General features: G+C 47.0%; 1 protein-coding gene across 1 annotated transcript in view; it reads left to right on the forward strand.

The window, feature by feature from the left end:
* The window catches only part of LOC132775523 (CD209 antigen-like protein C), a 41,065-nt gene that overhangs the window by 3,096 nt on the left and 17,462 nt on the right, over nucleotides 1-20,507 (forward strand). Inside the window, exons 3-4 of the mRNA XM_060776242.2 lie at nucleotides 6,254-6,455; nucleotides 17,446-17,712. Of these exons, the coding sequence (XP_060632225.2) occupies nucleotides 17,448-17,712 (265 nt within the window). The 5' untranslated portion in view covers nucleotides 6,254-6,455; nucleotides 17,446-17,447. The remainder of the gene's footprint in view (nucleotides 1-6,253; nucleotides 6,456-17,445; nucleotides 17,713-20,507) is intronic.

Consider the following 20,507-nt stretch of genomic DNA (forward strand, 5'->3'; position numbering starts at 1 on the left):
ATAGCATTGGGCCATGGCAGCTAAAGTGGTGTCAAACTAGACTAATTCTGCAGTATAGATGAATCTTTAGAACAAGGTCCATTTTAGCACCTTCCAGTCAATCATAGAGCTGGAAGAGATCCTGGTGGGCCATCCAGTCCAACCCCATTCTGCCAAGAAGCAGGACAAATCACATTCAAAGCACCCCCAACAGATGGCCATCCAGCCTCTGTTTAAAAGCCTCCATAGAAGGCGCTTCCACCACACTTTGGGGCAGAGAGTTCCACTGCTGAACAGCTCTCACAGTCAGGATGTTCTTCCTAATGTTCAGGTTTATTTATTTATTTATTTATTTACTATATTTGTATGGTAGCCCCCGGTGGCACAGTGGGTTAAACCACTGAGCTGCAAAGCTTGTTGACTGAAAGGTCGCAGGTTAGAAACCGGGGAGCAGCGTAAGCTTCCACTGTCAGCCCCAGCTTCTGCCAACCTAGCAGTTCGAAAAAATGCAAATGTGAGTAGATCAATAGGTACCGCTCCGGTGGGGAGGTAACGGCACTCCATGCAGTCATGCTGGCCACATGACCTTGGAGGTGTCTACGGACAACGGCGGCTCTTTGGCTTAGAAATGGAGATGACCACAACCCCCCAGAGTCGGACACGACTGGACTTAATGTCAGGGGATAACCTTTACCTTTACTATATTTGTATACCGCTCTTCTCAGCTTTTCGGGAGACTCAGGGTGGTTGAGGCAACAATTCGATGCTCAAGAACATCATAAAATAATTAAAATATAAAACCACAACAAGAGTAATAAAAACACAATCATTTATGTCTCCTAATTAAAAACATGTCCAATCTCGTTGTCAGTCGTTCCATATTCCTATGTCTTTTACATTGCATTTTCAAACGCTTTCTCAAACAACCAAGTCTTCACTCTTTTCCGAAATGTTAAGAGGGAGAGGGCTGATCTAATGTGCCTAGGAAGGGCGTTCCATAGCTGAAGGGCCACCACTGAGAAGGCCCTGTCTCTTGTCCTCGCCAAACATATTTGTGATGCAGGTGGGATCGAGAGCAGGGCCTCCCCAAACGATCTTAAAGTCCTACCAGGTTCATAAGGGGAGATGTGTTCTGACAGGTAAGTTGGGCCAGAACCATTTAGGGCTTTATAGGCTAGATCCAGCACTTTGAATTGTGCCCGGTAGCAGACTGGCAGTCAGTGGAGCTGGCACAACAGAGGAGTTGTATGCTCCCTTAGAGCCACTCCTGTTAGCAATCTGGTTGCTGCCGATTGGACCATTTGAAGCTTTCGGACAGTCTTCAAAGGTAACCCCATGTAGAGTGCATTGCAGTAGTCTGTATGGGATGTAACCAGAGTGTGGACTACCGTGTTACTTCTGTGGGGGAAAACAAAAGTGTTCCTCCTGATGATGGGAATGTTTTGGTTAGATCTGTTGTTAATGAAACAGAAAGTGGTTCTCATGAGAATCTTCCAAGGATTTACTCTGAAAGGAATGTGGAAGAGACAGGAGCTCTGCCTATAACTCAATTATTATGGTTTCAAAGAGATCGTGCAAAGCAGAGACAAATTCGTTATCCCCAGAGGCTCAAATATAAGCAAAGGGAACCCAGGTGTGGGAAAGAATGATGTCCTGGATAAGGTTTTTTAACCTGGCTGCCGCCCGTTGGACCATTTGAAGCTTCCGAACAGTCTTCAAAGGCAACCCCACATAGAGTGTGTTGCAGTAGTTTATATGAGATGTAACCCGTAGTCCTTTCTGGGAGTTTGAAGCCATTGTTCCATTGTGTCCTAGTCTCCAGGGCAGCAGAAAGGAAACCTGCTCCCTCCTCCCTGTGGCTTCCTCTCACATATTTATACATGGCTATCATGTCTCTTCCTAGCCTTCTCTTCTTCAAGCTAAACATGCCCAGCTCTTTCGGCCGCTCCTCATAGGGCTTGTTATCCAGACCCTGGATCATTTCATTCACCCTCCTCTGGACACACTCCAGCTTGTCAACATTTCCCTTCAATAGTGGTGTCCAGAATTGGACACAGTATTCCAGGTGTGGTCTGGCCAAGTCAGAATTGAGCATGGGGAGCATGACTTCCCTGGATGTAAACATTATACTCCTATTGATGCAGGCCAAAATCCTGTTGGCTTTTCATAAAAGCCAGAGGTCTTTAAATAAAAATCAGCAATAAACTGATTTTTAGAGATCGTGTCTGATCATTTCCTGGTTTTAGAAAAGGCCCAAAACAACCCTGAAAAAGCCCAATAACATATCAGAAATACTCTACATCAGTGGTTCTCAACCTTCCTAATGCTGTGACCCCTTAGTACAGGTCATCATATTGTGGTGACCCCCAAGCATAACATTATTTTTGTTGCTACTTTATAATAGTAATTTTGCTACGGTTATGAATCGTAATGTAAATATCCGATACGCAGGATGCATTTTCAGTCACTGGACCAAATTTGGCACAAATACCCAATACGTCCAAATTTGAATACTGGTGGGGTTGGAGGGGATTGATTTTGTCATTTTGTAATGCTGGAGTTGCTGTGATTTATAGTTCACCTAAAATCAAAGAGCCTTCTGAACTCCACCAATGATGGAATTGAATCAAACTTGGCACACAGAATTCCCATGACCAAGAGAAAATACTGGGAACGTCTGGTGGACATTGACCTTGAGTTTTTGGAGTTGTAGTTCACCTACACCCAGAGAACACTGTGGACTCAAGCAATGATGGATCTGGATAAAACTTGGCACAAATACTCAATATGCCCAAATGTGAACACTGCTAAAGTTTGGAGAAAATGGACCTTGCAATTTCGGAGTTGCAATTGTTGGGATTTATGTTTGTTGTTGTTCATTCGTTCAGTCGTCTCCGACTCTTTGTGACCTCATGGACCAGCCCACGCCAGAGCTCCCTGTCGGCTGTCACCACCCCCAGCTCCTTCAAGGTCAGTCCAGTCACTTCAAGGATGGTTGGGATTTATAGACCTGGCGTGCATCACGGAGACCTGGTTGGACGAGGCTGGAGGGGTTAATCTCACCCAGCTTTGCCCACCAGGTTATGCCGTGCAACACCAACCGAGATCCGGGGGGCGGGGAGGCGGAGTTGCAATAGTCTATAAAGATTCCATCTCCTTGGTCAGGGGCCCGGCCTTACAGTCGACCTTGTTTGAATGTGTCCACCTGAGGCTAGGAGACCGGGACAGAATAGGGCTGTTGTTGGTGTACCGACCACCCCGCTGCACCACGGCCGCCCTACCTGAGCTTGCAGAGTTGGTCTCAGGTCTGGCATTGGAGTCCCGGCGGCTTGTAGTGCTGGGGGACTTCAATGTCCATGCAGAGACCACTCTTTCAGGAGCGGCTCAGGACTTCATGGCTTCCATGGCAACTATGGGGCTGTCCCAATTAATATCTGGCCCTACCCACTGTGCTGGACACACACTTGACTTGGTCTTCTGTCAGGGCTGGGAAGAAGGTGGCGGTGTGGAGGAGTTATCAATCTCCCCTTTGCCATGGACTGACCACCACCTGATCAAGTTTAGACTTGATGCAACTTCTAACCTCTGCAGGGGTGGTGGACCCATTAAGATGGTCCGCCCCAGGAGGCTTATGGATCCAGATGGACTCCTGATGGCTCTTGGGGATGTTTCCGCTGCCTTGGATGGTGATTCTGTCGATGCCCTGGTCGCTCAATGGAATAGGGAGTTGACTAGGGCAATAGACACGATTGCTCCGGAGCGCCCCCTCTTAAGTCACCAAGCAAAACCGGCCCCTTGGTTCAACGAGGAGCTGGTGGAGCTAAAGCGAACAAAGAGGTGGCTAGAGAGCGTGTGGAGGAAAGAGCCCAGCGAGTCAAACCGAACACGCCTACGCCTCTATCTAAGGGCGTATGGCGCGGCAATAGAGGCCGCGCAAAATGCTTTCTACTCGGCCAATATTGCATCCGCAAGGAACCGTCCGGCAGAGCTGTTCCAAGTAGTCAGAGGGTTGTTGAATCCCACCTTGAGTGGGTCCCCTGACGACTCGGCAGCGCGCTGTGAAGCATTTGCTCAGTACTTTGCGGACAAAGTCGCTTTGATCCGCGCGGGCTTTGACACCACATTAACTGCAGTCTCTGAGGATGTAACTCAAGCATCTGCTTGTCCAGTTTTGTTGGATTCGTTTCAATCTGTTCAACTCGACGAGGTCATCAGGGTTCTGGGAGAGGCGAGGCCCACCACATGCATCCTAGACCTCTGCCCTTCCTGGCTGGTAAAAGAAGCCAGAGGGGGTTTGGCAGAGTGGGTAAAGGTGGTGGTTAATGCCTCCCTTCGGGAAGGCAAGATTCCAGCCAGCTTAAAACAAGCTGTCATCAAACCGCTGTTGAAAAAACCATCACTAGACCCCACTCAATTCGTCAACTTTCGGCCAGTCTCCAATCTCCCCTACTTGGGCAAAGTCCTGGAACGTGTGGTGGCCTCGCAACTCCAGGAATTCCTGGTGGACACGGACTATCTAGATCCGTCACAGTCTGGCTTTAGGCCGGGACATGGTACTGAGACAGCCTTGGTCGCCTTAGTTGATGATCTGCACCGGGAACTGGACAGGGGGAGTGTGTCCCTGTTGGTTCTGCTGGACCTCTCTTCGGCCTTCGATACCGTCGACCACGGTATCCTTCTGGGATGCCTCGCGGGAATGGGTCTTGGGGGTACTGCCTTGCAGTGGCTCCGGTCCTTTCTCGAGGGTCGCTCCCAGAAGGTGTCACTAGGGGACTCCTGCTCAACTCCTCGGCCATTGCACTGTGGAGTCCCGCAGGGCTCAATATTGTCCCCTATGTTGTTTAACATATACATGAAGCCGTTGGGAGAGATCATCCGGAGTTTTGGGGTGCGATGTCATCTGTACGCAGATGATGTCCAACTCTATCACTCTTTTCCACCTGCCACTAAGGAGGCTGTTCAGGTCATGAACCGGTGCTTGGCCGCTGTCACGGACTGGATGAGGGACAACAGATTGAAACTAAATCCAGACAAGACAGAGGTACTCCTGGTCAGTCGTAAGACTGAACAGGGTACGGGGTTACAGCCTGTGCTGGACGGGGTCACACTCCCCCTAAAAGCACAGGTACGCAGTCTGGGAGTTCTCCTGGATTCATCGCTGAGCCTGGAACCCCAGGTTTCAGCGGTGGTCAGGGGAGCATTCATACAATTAAAACTTGTGCGCCAGCTGCGTCCGTACCTTGGGAGGGCTGACTTGGCTACGGTAGTACACGCTTTGGTTACATCCCGCTTAGATTACTGCAACGCTCTCTACGTGGGGTTGCCTCTGAAGACTGCCCGGAAGCTGCAGCAAGTACAACGCGCGGCAGCCAGATTACTAACCAGTGCTGGGTACAGGGAGCACACCACTCCGCTCTTACTTGAACTCCACTGGCTGCCAATTAGCTTCCGAGCACAATTCAAAGTGCTGGTGTTAACCTATAAAGCCCTAAACGACTCCGGCCCTGTTTACCTCTCCGAACGTATTCTCCCCTACGAACCATCAAGACCACTAAGATCGTCTGGAGGGGCCCTGCTCTCGGTCCCTCCGCCTGCACAAGCACGGCTGGTGGGGACGAGGGACAGGGCCTTCTCGATGGTGACCCCTCGACTTTGGAACTCCCTGCCATTAGAGAACAGAACTGCCCCCTCCCTCATGACGTTCAGGAAACTAACAAAGACCTGGTTGTGGAATGCGGCATTTGACAACTGATTTAATTCTTTGCCCACATGAAAGGAGGAGGATGAATGGGATTGTGATGGTGTTGGACGAGTTGGCTCTTTTAACTGTGATGATAATGTTTTAACGTGTATAGTGCTGATATTTTAACCGTGTAATGAAGTGGCATTGTGTTGTTATTGTATATTTTTTGTATGTTAACACATGTTGTGAACCGGTCCGAATCCCTCTTTGAAGGTGAGAGGGTCGGTATATAAAACCTCGAAATAAATAAATAAATAATAGTCCACCCAAAATGAAATAGCATTCTGAACCCCACCAATGATAGAATTGGACCAAACTTTCCACACAGAACCCCCATGACCAACAGAAAATACTATGTTTTCTGATGGTCTTTGGTGACCCCTCTGATACCCCCTAGTGACCCCCACAGGGGTCCCAACCCCCACGTTGAGAAACACTGCTCTACATGGTCCCTAAAGAGGGGTGTGTAGGGACAAATATTTTTTTCCCCATAGCAATAAAAGTCTTTCAATTCTTTCTGCTTCCGCCCAGGTTTTGGACCCATGGCCACCCCAGATCCCATGGCAGTGGCACCAATATGGACTGCGCTTTCATTGACCCCGCGCTCGGGAAGAACAACTGGAACGACACCGACTGCTTTGAACTGAAAAGATGGGTTTGCAAGGAGAGCCTGGATATTGAAGGGCTGTCCCTTCCGCCAAACCTGTTCCTTGGTGGAACGAGAATGTCCTAGGTAGCAAGTGTTCTAGCAAGAAATTAGACATCACAGAGTAAACATGGAATACCTCTATCTCTTACGAGCATTATTCCTTTGTTAAGATGGGTGGATGGGGAATACTCGCTGGATATCGTAGTCTTCTGTGGGCGGGTGGTTGCCCTTTTCACCTAGGATTATGGCAACCCTTTACAGTAAGTAGATAACATGCCCAACTAAGCCTTAACAGCTGCTTCAGTGCTGTAATAGAAGGGTTCAGATTCTTGCTATTACTTAGCAAAAAGCCCTTAGTAAACTGTTAGAAGCAACAGTTTTGACATAAGCAGGATGTTGTTTTGGTTAACCTCTGCCTGTGTACCGGCAGAGCCCTGGTTCGGTTCCTGACACAAACACTGGGTCCAGATTACTTAACTAACCTCATCTCTGCATATAAACCTACACAGAGACTCCGGCCATCGGAGCGGACCCTGCTCTCAGTCCCACTCGCGACTCAAGTGCAGTTGGTGGGAATGAGAGAGGGGGCCTTCTTTGTGACCGCCCCTTACCTCTGGAACTCCCCCCCCCCCTTGGAAGTAAGAACAGCTTCTTCACTCCTCTCCTTTAAGAAACAATTAAAACCACACTTCTGTACACTGGCCTTCGGAGAGGAGGATGATTAGCTTTTATTCTTATGCTTCTGTTCTGCCTGATGAGGCTGGCTGAGAATATATTGCCCTAACTCATTGCACAGTCACATTGTTATTGTTCATTTCTCATGTTGATTCTGTTCATTTACTCTGTTTTTTATGGAACCTATTACCACTTTTAACACTTATTGTGCTCTCTGTGAATTTTTAATTGCTTGTTTTAATTGGTTTTTATTTACTGCTGTTTATTTCTATTTTGTTTTTGTCTTTGTAAGCCGCTCTGAGTCCCTTCGGGGAGAGAGACTCTGCTGAGAGAGCACAGACTCTGCTGACATTCACTTTAGCCATGATGAATGAACACCTCTGTCCTTTGGGTTGTTGTAGGTTTTTCCGGGCTATATGGTCATGTTCTGGAGGAAATTTTTCTCCTGACGTTTCGCCTGCATCTATGGCAAGCATCCTCAGAAGTAGTGAGGTCTGTTGGAACTAGGAAAAATGGGTTTATATATCTGTGGAATGACCAGGGTGGGACAAAGGACTTTTGTTTGCTGGAGCTAGCTGTGAATGTTTCAACTGATCACCTTGATTAGCATTCAGTGGCTTAGAAGTGCCTGGGGGGAATCCCTTGTTGAGAGTGATTTTATGTGCCTGTTTGTTTCCCCTCTGTTGTTTTGCTGTTGTAATTTTAGAGTTTTTTAATACTGGTAGCCAGATTTTGTTCATTTTCATGGTCTCTTCCTTTCTGTTGAAATTGTCCACATGCTTGTGGATTTCAATGGCTTCTCTGTGTAGCCTGACATGGTGATTGTGAGAGTTGTCCAGCACTTCTGTGTTCTCAAATAATCTGCTGTGTCTAGGTTGGTTCATCAGATGCTCTGCTATGGCTGATTTCTCTGGTTGGAGTAGTCTGCAGTGCCTTTCATGTTCCTTGATGCGTGTCTGGGCAATGCTGCGTTTGGTGGTCCCTATAGAGACTTGTCCACAGCTGCATGGTACACGGTAGACTCCTGCAGAAGTGAGAGGATCCCTCTTGTCCTTTGCTGAACGTAGCATTTGTTGGATTTTCTTGGTGGGTCTGTAAGTGGTTTGTATGTTGTGTTTCCTCATCAGCTTCCCTATGCGGTCAGTGGTTCCCTTGATGTATGGCAAGAACACTTTTCCTCTGGGAGGATCTTCATCTTGACTCTCGTGGGTTCTTCTCGGTTGTCTTGCAGCTCTTCTGATGTCTGAGATGGAGTGTCCATTGACCTGGAGAGCCCAGTTGAGGTGGTTCAGTTCATCTTGGAGGAGGTGGGCTTCGCAGATTCTTTTTGCATGGTCTGCCAAGGCTTTAATGGTGCTTCTTTTTTGACTTGGGTGATGGTTGGAGTTTTTATGTAGATATCTATCTCTGTGTGTGGGTTTTCTGTAAACGGTGTGACCCAATTGTTGATCTGGTTTGCGGATGACTAGGACATCTAGAAAAGGCAGTCTTCCTACATTTTCTTTTTCCATTGTGAATTGGGTGTTTGGGTGGATGCTGTTCAGATGTTCCAGGAACCTGATGAGTTCTTCTTCTCCATGGCTCCAAATAGTGAAGGTGTCATCCACATATCTGAACCATTGGTGGGCTTTTTGGTTGCTGTTTCCAAGGCTTGTTTTTCAACCTCTGTTCTTTGCCTTCATCCCTTCTGTGTCTTATTCAGTCCTTTGGGGAGTTTGACACACCAGGCATCCAAACCCATGGTTCTTGTAGAACTAAAATCACCCCAAAATACCGAGTTAACTTGTTGACCCAGACCAACCCTAGGATTAACCCATTTCTTCTTGCCTGCTGCTTTTCACTTCACCAAGCATTGTTATCTTTTCCAATGAGCAATGTCCTTTTATGGTATGTCTAAAGTACAATAGCCACAGGTTGGCCATCTTGGCAACTAGAAAAAGTTGAGAATTGATTTATTCTCAGGCCTATTGCTTTGGTTACTTGGCAGTCTGAGTAGCTGTCAGAACTGTATAAGATGGCATGTTTTTTATGTGAATTTATGCTTGTACCTTTTGAAGCACCTGTCTTGTATTTGGCCAAATCATAATAACCCGCTGTAGCTTTGTCTTCAACCCAGAGTGCCTGTCCTGGCTGATCGGGTTTAGGGAAGGCTCACCAGGCACAGACCTCTTTATCTGCGGTCCTATCTGAAATCACTATACGTATGATCTTTGGAGACCCCCACTATCATGAAAGGTGGAAGCTACTATGATCATGAAAGTTGGAGACTACCATGTTCATGAAAGGTAGAGATCACCATGCTTATAGATGGAGACCACCATGCTTATGAAAGGTGGAGACCGCTATGATAATGAAAACTTTCTCTCTATCTTACTTCAGCCAATTCTCAGACGCACCAGGCACACACCTCTTTATCTGCAGTCCTAGCTGAAATCACTATACTTCTGATTGTTGGAGACCCCCATTCTCATGAAATATGGAATCCACTATGATCATGAAAGTTGGAGACCACCATGTTCATGAAAGGTGGAGATCACCATGCTTATGAAAGGTGGAGACCACTATGATAATGAAAACTGAGGACCATCATGTTCTTGAAAGCTGGAGACCATTTTGCTTGTGATAGTTGGAGACGTCTATGCTCATGAAGGTTATGTTGGGAATATTATATCAATCTATGAACAAGGAAAGTTCTAAGCTTCTCTGTAATCTTGAGGTACCTAGAACAGCAAATGGGCAAACAGCAGAGTTTTTTTGTTCCAAATCAGGAGGGATTTTATCTTGCAGATTTTAGTAACAAAAATACACACAACTTTGTACAAATGTCATAGTCTCATCTTACTCTCAGCCAATTCTCAGATGCAGTCCCACATAGACCTTTCTTTCTTTCAAAGTCCATAAGTGATCAGCAACCAACAACACCAACACACAACATATTGGCTGTTCCACATTTAGGCAAAACCCAACCAATCACTTACTGTATTGCATCATTATGTTGCATCAATTATGGTGCTTACACACTACCTCATCATACATTCAAACTTGCAGTGTCATCCTGACCTAGCAATCAACTATCTGGATATGCCATCACATTTGGCTTCTTGCCAAAATCCTGATAGGCTGGAGGTCACCATGCTCATGAAAATCCAACCTACAACCTGCTGTGGTTGTGCTGTCATGCACTGCGCCTATAGCAATTGCCTTTTGAACAGGACGTGCTCTTTGTGCCCAGCGGGAAGCCAGGGTGCCTTGGATGAGAGGCCCTATGGGTTTTCCTATACAAAGTCTTTAGAAGCTTAAAAGTTTAACAAAGTTCTTTATTATTGTTTAGGTCTTCAACAAACAATCTCAGATCTTCAACAAATCAAACAAATGCTTCTTTACAATGGACAGGCAACTTGCTTGGAGAACTATTTCTTTCCTTTACGAGGAAAATCCTTTTTGACCCTTCCCCGGGGCAATCTGCTTTCTAGGCTTTGCTGGTGTGGGCCCTACTCCCAGCTCCAAATTGCTTCTTGGGTACCCGAGTAGACCTACCAGTCAAGGCTCTGAAGGATTTCAGCTGGAGTCCTTAGGATTTTCCCCACGAAAGTTGTAGGTCTGTTTCTCCAACCCCAACAAGAGTTGTGCTGTAAAGCTGTTTCTCTTAAAAGCCTTTCTTTAGAGACTGTTCTAAAAGCTGTGAGGCTGTAAATTCCCCAGCCAGAGCTTTTGGGACTGTTTCCCCCTGGACTTTGTAAGAAACGAAGCTTCTCTACAGGCAGAAAACTTTCACGTCCTGTAGCTGAGCTTCCAACTGTAAGACTGAGCTAAAATGGTTCCCTTTCCCTCCTGAACCTGGAAAAAAGGGCGGAACTAAAACGTAACGATGATAGACAGGTGGCTAGCCCCATGACTGCAGCCTAGCAGGAACCATCCAACTGCAAAATGCATGGCCAGAACACGCACATGCAAACGCTCAAAGAACGAAAGGGACTTTGGAGCTCCTGGTACAGCCGTACCAGCACAATGGTTTCTTTTTAACCATAGAATCATAGAATCAAAGAGTTGGAAGAGACCTCCTGGGCCATCCAGTCCAACTATCCCGATATTTGCTGGAAAACAAACTCAGCCAAGAGTACAAGGTCCAACAAATTCCTCGCTTGCCTTGCAGACAATTTCATGGTCCAGAAGGTAGAAGAGGCAACAAGGGGATTGGCTACTCTTGATCTCATCCTAACAAATGCGGAGGACCTGATTGATGCGGTTGAAGTGGTAGGATCCTTAGGGGCAAGTGACCATGTGCTCCTGCAATTTGAGGTACAAAGGAAGGCCGAAACTAAGACAAGTCAAACCCGCATTTTGGACTTTAGGAGACCTGATTTCCAAAAAATGAAGGAAACGCTGAGCGGCATTCCGTGGACACAGATACTAAAAGACAAGGGAGTTACGGATGGATGGGAATTTCTCAAGAGTGAAATACTCAAGACGCAATTGCAAACCGTGCCAACAAAGAGAAAAAATAGGACAAGTGCAAAGAAGCCAGAATGGATGTCCAAAGAACTTCTAACTGTGCTAAGACACAAAAGACACATGCACAAGAAGTGGAAAAAGGGAGAAATCACCAAAGAAGAATTCAAACAATTAGCCAACACCTGTAGGGAAAAGGTCCGCAAGGCTAAAGCACAAAATGAGCTCAGGCTTGCCAGGGACATTAAAAACAATAAAAAGGGCTTCTATTCTTATGTCAGTAGAAAAAGGAAAAACAAGGAGGCGATAGGACCTCTTCGCGGAGAAGATGGGGCAATGCTGACAGGGGATAGGGAAAAGGCAGAACTACTTAATGCCTTCTTTGCCTCGGTCTTCTCACAAAAAGAGAGTCTTCAACCTCAGCAAGATGGAGTGGATGAGGGATTGGAGGACATCCAACCCCAAATTGGGAAAGAAGTCGTCCAGGAATACCTGGCCGCTCTTAATGAGTTCAAGTCCCCAGGGCCAGATCAACTACACCCCAGAGTATTGAAGGAACTAGCGGAAGTCATTTCGGAACCATTGGCAACCATCTTTGAGAGTTCTTGGAGAACGGGAGAAGTTCCAGCAGATTGGAGGAGGGCCAATGTGGTCCCAATCTTCAAGAAGGGAAAAAAGGATGACCCAAACAACTACCGTCCGGTCAGCCTCACGTCGATACCGGGCAAGATTTTGGAAAAGATTGTTAAGGAAGCGGTCTGCAAACACTTAGAAACAAATGCAGTCATCGCTAATAGTCAACATGGATTTATCAAAAACAAGTCATGCCAGACTAATCTGATCTCTTTCTTCGATAGAGCTACAAGCTGGGTAGATGCGGGGAATGCCGTGGGTGGAGCGTACCTGGATTTCAGTAAGGCCTTCGACAAGGTCCCCCATGACCTTCTGGCAAGGAAACTAGTCCAATGTGGGCTAGGCAAAACTACGGTGAGGTGGATCTGTAATTGGTTAAGTGGACGAACACAGAGAGTGCTCACTAATGCTTCCTCCTCATCTTGGAAAAAAGTGACAAGTGGAGTGCCGCAGGGTTCCGTCCTGGGCCCGGTCCTGTTCAACATCTTTATTAATGACTTAGATGAAGGGCTAGAAGGCATGATCATCAAGTTTGCAGACGACACCAAATTGGGAGGGATAGCCAATAGTCCAGAGGACAGGAGCAGAATTCAAAACGATCTTGACAGATTAGAGAGATGGGCCAAAACTAACAAAATGAAGTTCAACAGTGACAAATGCAAGATACTCCACTTTGGCAGAAAAAATGAAATGCAAAGATACAGAATGGGGGACAATGCCTGGCTCGAGAGCAGTACGTGTGAAAAAGATCTTGGAGTCCTCGTGGACAACAAGTTAAACATGAGCCAACAATGTGATGTGGCGGCAAAAAAAGCCAATGGGATTTTGGCCTGCATCAATAGGAGCATAGTGTCTAGATCTAAGGAAGTAATGCTACCCCTCTATTCTGCTTTAGTTAGACCACATCTGGAATATTGTGTCCAATTCTGGGCACCACAGTTCAAGAGAGATATTGACAAGCTGGAATGTGTCCAGAGGAGGGCGACTAAAATGATCAAGGGTCTGGAGAACAAGCCCTATGAGGAGCGGCTTGGGGAACTGGGCATGTTTAGCCTGAAGAAGAGAAGGCTGAGAGGAGATATGATAGCCATGTATAAATATGTGAGAGGAAGCCACAGGGAGGAGGGAGCAAGCTTGTTTTCTGCTTCCTTGGAGACTAGGACGCGGAACAATGGCTTCAAACTACAAGAGAGGAGATTCCATCTGAACATTAGGAAGAACTTCCTGACTGTGAGAGCCGTTCAGCAGTGGAACTCTCTGCCCCGGAGTGTGGTGGAGGCTCCTTCTTTGGAAGCTTTTAAACAGAGGCTGGATGGCCATCTGTCAGGGGTGATTTGAATGCAATATTCCTGCTTCTTGGCAGGGGGTTGGACTGGATGGCCCATGAGGTCTCTTCCAACTCTTTGATTCTATGATTCTATGAATTGTGGTGCCCAGAATTGGACACAATATTCCAAGCAGAATAGAGGGGTAGCATTACTTCCCTAGATCTAGACACTAGGCTCCTATTGATGCAGGCCAAAATCCCATTGGCTTTTTTTGCCACCACATCACATTCCTGGCTCATGTTTAACTTGTTGCCCACGAGGACTCCAAGATCTTTTTCACACGTACTGCTCTCAAGCCAGGCACCCCCCATTCTGTATCTTTGCATTTCGTTTTTCCTGCCAAAGTGGAGTATCTTGCATTTGTCACTGTTGAACTTCATTTTGTTAGCTTTGGCCGATCTCTCTAATCTTTCAAGATCGTTTTGGATCCTGCTCCTGTCCTCTGGAGTATTGACTTTCCCTCCCAATTTGGTGTCGTCTGCAAACTTGATGATCCTGCCTTCTAGCTCTTCATCTGAGTCATTAATAAAGATCCTGAGCAGGACCGGGCCCAGGACAGAACCCTGCTTGTGGCACTCCACTCGTCACTTCTTTCCAGGATGAAGAGGAAGCCTTGGGGAGAATCACCCTCTGGGTTTGTCCATTTAACCAATTACAGATCCACCTCTCCGTAGTTTTGCCTAGCCCACATTGGACTAGTTTCCTTGCCAGAAGGTCGTCGAGGACCTTGTCGAAGGCCTTCCTGAAATCCAGGTACGCTCCATCCAGGGCATCTTCAACATACGGTGGTTGTCCGCAGAGCAAGGTAGTCTTCCTTTGTGTGCCTTGGCGTGCCACAGCCAGTGCCTCAGTGCTTCCAACTCCCGGCGCCATCACAATGCATCATCCCTTTCAGCTGCAGGTGTGTCAGTTATTGTGAATACTGACCAGGGTCAACAGGCATCTAGCCAATCAGCAAGCAGCTTGAGTGACTGGATGGGGGGCATATGGGCAATGTTGAGGCAGCAAGGAGCAGGCCAACTGGAGGAAGTCACTCACAGGAGGCTATGGGAGACCCAGAGAAGAAGTTAAGCAGGAGTGAAGTGGAACAGACTCAGAAGAAGACTCAAGGATAGATCTGGCGGGCAGTCTTTGACTTCTGACAAGCAGGTGTTCAGCTAGGCTGCCCCCCTATTGCACTCAATTAGCCTCCATTGAGTGAATTTCCTGAGGTAGCCACCGAATATTTAACCTCGGTCTCCTTTCTGGAGTTATGGTTTGAGGACTGGAGTAGGACACTTGGAGACCAGCATTTGAATCCCTCTTCCAACATGGAAACGCGTTGAATAACCTTTGGCAAGTCGCACTCTCTCCCTGAATAAATCTTGGGTAGCGTCTCGGAGCCTTAGGTCCACCTTACCAATGGTCCCATTTTGGGAGCATCAATTCTTTTCTTCTCACCTCCCAAGAACACTTGGAAACGCATCGAAAAGATTTTACGATTGGCTCCTTTCCAACCTGAAGTGATTTAAAGGCATTTCTATGTTTTCTTATATGAATTGCTATGTAGCGCCATAGAAACCCATCTTGAGCAAATCACACACTCTTGGTCTCAGAAAACCCTGTGATAAGGTTGTGAAGGCACACAACAACAATCCTTGTTTTAGGTCTAGATGTCCTTCCTGAAGGCATCAGAGCCTGTCTGGAAGCTAAATAGGTCAGACATAGTCAAGAGTTGGATGGGAGACCTCCAACGCATACCAGAGATGCAATGTTTCAGAGGAAGGTCCTGGCAAACCACTTCTGAGTAATGTATTGTCGAAGGCTTTCATGGCCGGAATCACTAGGTTGTTGTAGGTTTTTTCGGGCTATATGGCCATGTTCTAGAGGCATTCTCTCCTGACGTTTCGCCTGCATCTATGGCACGCATCCTCAGAGGTAGTGACGTCTTCTGGAACAAAGAAAATGGGTTTATATATCTCTGGAATGACCAGGGTGGGACAAAGGACTCTTGTCTGCTGGAGCTAGGTGTGAATGTTTCAACTGACCACCTTGATTAGCATATAATGGCCTGATCGTGCCTGGAGCAAACTTTTGTTGAGAGGTGATTAGACGCGGAACAATGGCTTCAAACTACAAGAGAGGAGATTCCATCTGAACATGAGGAAGAACTTCCTGACTGTGAGAGCCGTTCAGCAGTGGAACTCTCTGCCCCGGAGTGTGGTGGAGGCTCCTTCTTTGGAAGCTTTTAAACAGAGGCTGGATGGCCATCTGTCAGGGGTGATTTGAATGCAATATTCCTGCTTCTTGGCAGAATGGGGTTGGACTGGATGGCCCAGGAGGTCTCTTCCAACTCTTTGATTCTATGATTCTATGATTCTATGATTCTATGTCCTTGTTTGTTTCCTCTCTGTTGTTGTGCTGTTGTAATTTTAGAGTTTTTAAATACTGGTAGCCAGATTTTGTTCATTTTCATGGTTTCCTCCTTTCTGTTGAAATTGTCCACATGTTTGTGGATTTCAATGGCTTCTCTGTGTAGTCTGACATGGTGGTTGTGAGAGTGGTCCAGCATGTCTGTGTTCTCAGATCATATGCTGCGTCCAGGTTGGTTCAACAGAAAGGAGGAAACCATGAAAATGAACAAAATCTGGCTACCAGTATTGAAAAAACTCTAAAATTACAACAGCACAACAACAGAGAGGAAAAAAAAAGGACATTTAATCGCCTCTCAACAAAGGTTTGCTCCAGGCACAGTCATAGAATCATAGAATCAAAGAGTTGGAAGAGACCTCATGGGCCATCCAGTCCAACCCCATTCTGCCAAGAAGCAAGAATATTGCATTCAAACCACCCCTGACAGATGGCCATCCAGCCTCTGTTTAAAAGCTTCCAAACAAGGAGCCTCCACCACACTCCGGGGCAGAGAGTTCCACTGCTGAATGGCTCTCACAGTCAGGAAGTTCTTCCCCGTGTTCAGATGGAATCTCCTCTCTTGTAGTTTGTAGCCATTGTTCCATTGTGTCCTAGTCTCCATGGAAGCAGTAAACAAGCTTGCTCCCTCCTCCCTGTGGCTTCCTCCCACATATTTATACATGGCTATCATATCTCCTCTCAGCCTTCTCTTCTTCAGGCTAAACATGCCCAGCTCCTTAAGCCGCTCCTCATAGGGCTTGTTCTCCAGACCCTAGTCTCCATGGAAGCAGAAAATAAGCTTGCTCCCTCCTCCTCCCTGTGGCTTCCTCTCACATATTTATACATGGCTATCATATCTCCTCTCATCCTTCTCTTCTTCAGGCTAAACACGCCCAGCTCCTTAAGCCGCTCTTCATAGGGCTTGTTCTCCAGACCCTTGATCATTTCAGTCGCTCTCCTCTGGACACATTCCAGCTTGTCAATATCTCTCTTGAATTATGGTGCCCAGAATTGGACACAATATTCCAGGTGTGGTCTAAGGTGTGGTCAGGCCATTATATGCTAATCAAGGTTGTCAGTTGAAACATTCACACCTAGCTCCAGCAGACAAGAGTCCTTTGTCCCATCCTGGTCATTCCACAGATATATAAACCCTTTTTCCCAGTTCCAACAGACCTCACTACCTCTGAGGATGCTTGCCATAGATGCAGGCGAAACGTCAGGAGAAAATGCCTCTAGACCATGGCCATTTAGCCCGAAAAAACCTACAACAACCCACTTCTGAGTATTCCAGGTCTTTAAAAAACCCTGTGAAACTCATGATGTTGCCCATAAATTGACAGCCAACTTGAAGGCATGTGCATGCAGACAGGAGCACTCTTTCCTGTTTTGATTCTGCAAAATGAGACATAGCCCTTGAGTGTAGAAGAAGGAGGAATCGCTGGTGGCTTCTAAACCACGGAATGCTTCCTATCTTCCTTTCTGTCTACGTTTTTGGGTTCTGTGTATCGTGGCAAAAATCCCTGAAGCGACCAAAGACGGAACCGGGCTTTGCTTCTGCGAACTTCATGGTCTTTTCTTCTTTTCTCTCCTTCCAGCCATGCCTCCTAAGCCTACTACCTCTCCTTCCAAGTCCAAGCTTTCTCCTTCCAAGACCAAGATTTCTCCTTCCAAGGTCAAGATTTCTCCTTCTGCTACCAAAGTCCGGCCGCCTTCTTCCCCCGCCAAACCATCATGGAAAGCGAGATGGAAACGCTGTAAAGCCTGGAATCCTTGTAGGCATGTCTCCCCGAGTGTCAAGTGGGCTCTTCTTGTGACTTTTGCATTCTTCTCTCTTGTCATCTTGATTCTGATGACCTATCTCTGTAAGTTTTCATTGGTTCCACGAATGCACACCTGGGGAGGGGAGGGATTGATTCAAATCATGGCCCGGCCTTTTAATTTTTTTAATTGCCTTGTGGCACAGTGGGTTAAAGCACTGAGCTGCTGAGCTTGTTGATCGAAAGGTCGCAGGTTCAATTCCGGGGAGCGGCGTGAGCTTCCGCTGTCAGCCCTAGCTTCTGCCAACCTAGCAGTTCGAAAACATGCAAATGTGAGTAGATCAATAGGTACCGCTCCGGCGGGAAGGTAACGGCGCTCCATGCAGTCATGCCGGCCACATGACCTCGGAGGTGTCTACGGACAACGCTGGCTCTTCGGATTAGAAATGGAGATGAGCACCACACCCCAGAGTCAGACGTGACTGGACTTATTGTCAGGGGACTACCTTTACCTTTACCTTTAGGCAGGATTACTTTTAATGTATGTGTGTTATGGCAACAATTTTTATGCTTATATTGTTTTGTTAATCTTATGGTTATGTTGTTTTTACTTTGTATGTTTTGTGATGTTACCTGGGAACCGCTCTGAGTCCCCTCGGGGAGATAGAGCGGTATATAAATAAAGTTTTATTATTATTATTATTATTATTATTATTATTATTATTATTATAATGGAAGAGGTGGTCAGGCTCCTGCTTTTGCCGTCACTGCTGCCATTGCCACCCTCACTCGCTCACTCACCTGCCCTCCCTCGCTTGCTCACTCACCGCAGCAGAACCAGGACTTGGCTCGGTGAGTAGCAAGCGAGGAGTAGGTAAGCAAGCAAGCAAGCAAGAAGGGTAGCAAAAGTGGCAGCAGCTGCAGAAGCAGGACAACAAGTTCAACATGAGCCAACAATGTGATGTGGCGGCAAAAAAAAAGCCAATGGGATTTGGGCCTGCATCAAGAGGAGCCTAGTGTCTAGATCTAAGGAAGTCATGCTCCCCATGCTCTATTCCGCCTTGCTTAGACCACACCTGGAATATTGTGTCCAATTCTGGGCACCACAATTCAAGAGAGATATTGACAAGCTGGAATGTGTCCAGAGGAGGGCGACTAAAATGATCAAGGGTCTGGAGAACAAGCCCTATGAGGAGTGGCTTAAGGAGCTGGGCATGTTTAGCCTGAAGAAGAGAAGGCTGAGAGGAGATATGATAGCCATGTATAAATATGTGAGAGGAAGCCACAGGGAGGAGGAGGGAGCAAGCTTGTTTTCTGCTTCCTTGGAGACTAGGGTCTGGAGAACAAGCCCTATGAGGAGCGGCTTAAGGAGCTGGGCATGTTTAGCCTGAAGAAGAGAAGGCTGAGAGGAGATATGATAGCCATGTATAATAAATATGTGAGAGGAAGCCACAGGGAGGAGGAGGGAGCAAGCTTGTTTTCTGCTTCCATGGAGACTAGGGTCTGGAGAACAAGCCCTATGAGGAGCGGCTTAAGGAGCTGGGCGTGTTTAGCCTGAAGAAGAGAAGCCTGAGAGGAGTTATGATAGCCATGTATAAATATGTGAGAGGAAGCCACAGGGAGGAGGAGGGAGCAAGCTTGTTTTCTGCTTCCCTGGAGACTAGGACGCAATGGAGCCATGGCTTCAAACTACAAGAGAGGAGATTCCATCTGAACATGAGGAAGAACTTCCTGACTGTGAGAGCCGTTCAGCAGTGGAACTCTCTGCCCCGGAGTGTGGTGGAGGCTCCTTCTTTGGAAGCTTTGAAACAGAGGCTGGATGGCCATCTGTCAGGGGTGATTTGAATGCAACATTCCTGCTTCTTGGCAGAATGGGGTTGGACTGGATGGCCCAGGAGGTCTCTTCCAACTCTTTGATTCTATTTTTCTATGATTCTATGATTCTGCCGCCGCTGCCGCCTTTGCTTGCTCGCTCACTCATCAGGACGAATAGCAGCAGCAGAACCAGGACTCGGCTCGGTGAGTGAGTGAGCGAGTGATAGAGGAAAGGACGAGGGAGCGAGTGAGGGAGGGCAGGGAGGGTGGCAGCGGCGGTGGCAGATAATACAGAGTGTCGGATAAGCGGAAGTCAGATAAGGCGGGGCTGTACTATATATAGCGTCTCTGCGGATGTTCACTTTTTGCAGGTGGTCCTGGAACGTAACACCTGTGATAAGTGAGGGAATGCTGTATTGGAAAACCCTTTGTCAATGGGTTGTTGTAGGTTTTTTTTGGCTATATGGCCATGTTCTAGAGGCATTCTCTCCTGACGTTTCTCCTGCATCTATGGCAGGCATCGTCAGAGGTAGTGAGGTCTGTTGGAACTAGGAAAAATGAGTTTATATATCTGTGGAATGACCAGGGTGGGACAAATGACTCTTGTCTGCTGGAGCTAGGTGTGAATGTTTCAACTGACCGCCTTGATTAGCATTTGATAGCCTGGAAGTGCCTGGAGCAATCATAGAATCATAGAATCAAAGCGTTGGAAGAGACCTCATGGGCCATCCAGTCCAACCCCCTGCCAAGAAGCAGGAATATTGCATTCAAATCACCCCTGACAGATGGCCATCCAGCCTCTGTTTAAAAGCTTCCAAAGAAGGAGCCTCCACCACACTCCGGGGCAGAGAGTTCCACTGCTGAACGGCTCTCACAGTCAGGAAGTTCTTCCTAATGTTCAGATGGAATCTCCTCTCTTGTACTTTGAAGCCATTGCTCCATTGCGTCCTAGTCTCCAGGGAAGCAGAAAACAAGCTTGCTCCCTCCTCCCTGTGGCTTCCTCTCACATATTTATACATGGCTATCATATCTCCTCTCAGCCTTCTCTTCTTCAGGCTAAACATGCCCAGTTCCCTAAGCCGCTC

The sequence above is a fragment of the Anolis sagrei genome, chromosome 5, assembly GCF_037176765.1.
Source record: "Anolis sagrei isolate rAnoSag1 chromosome 5, rAnoSag1.mat, whole genome shotgun sequence".
In the NCBI taxonomy this organism is placed as follows: Eukaryota; Metazoa; Chordata; class Lepidosauria; order Squamata; family Dactyloidae; genus Anolis; species Anolis sagrei.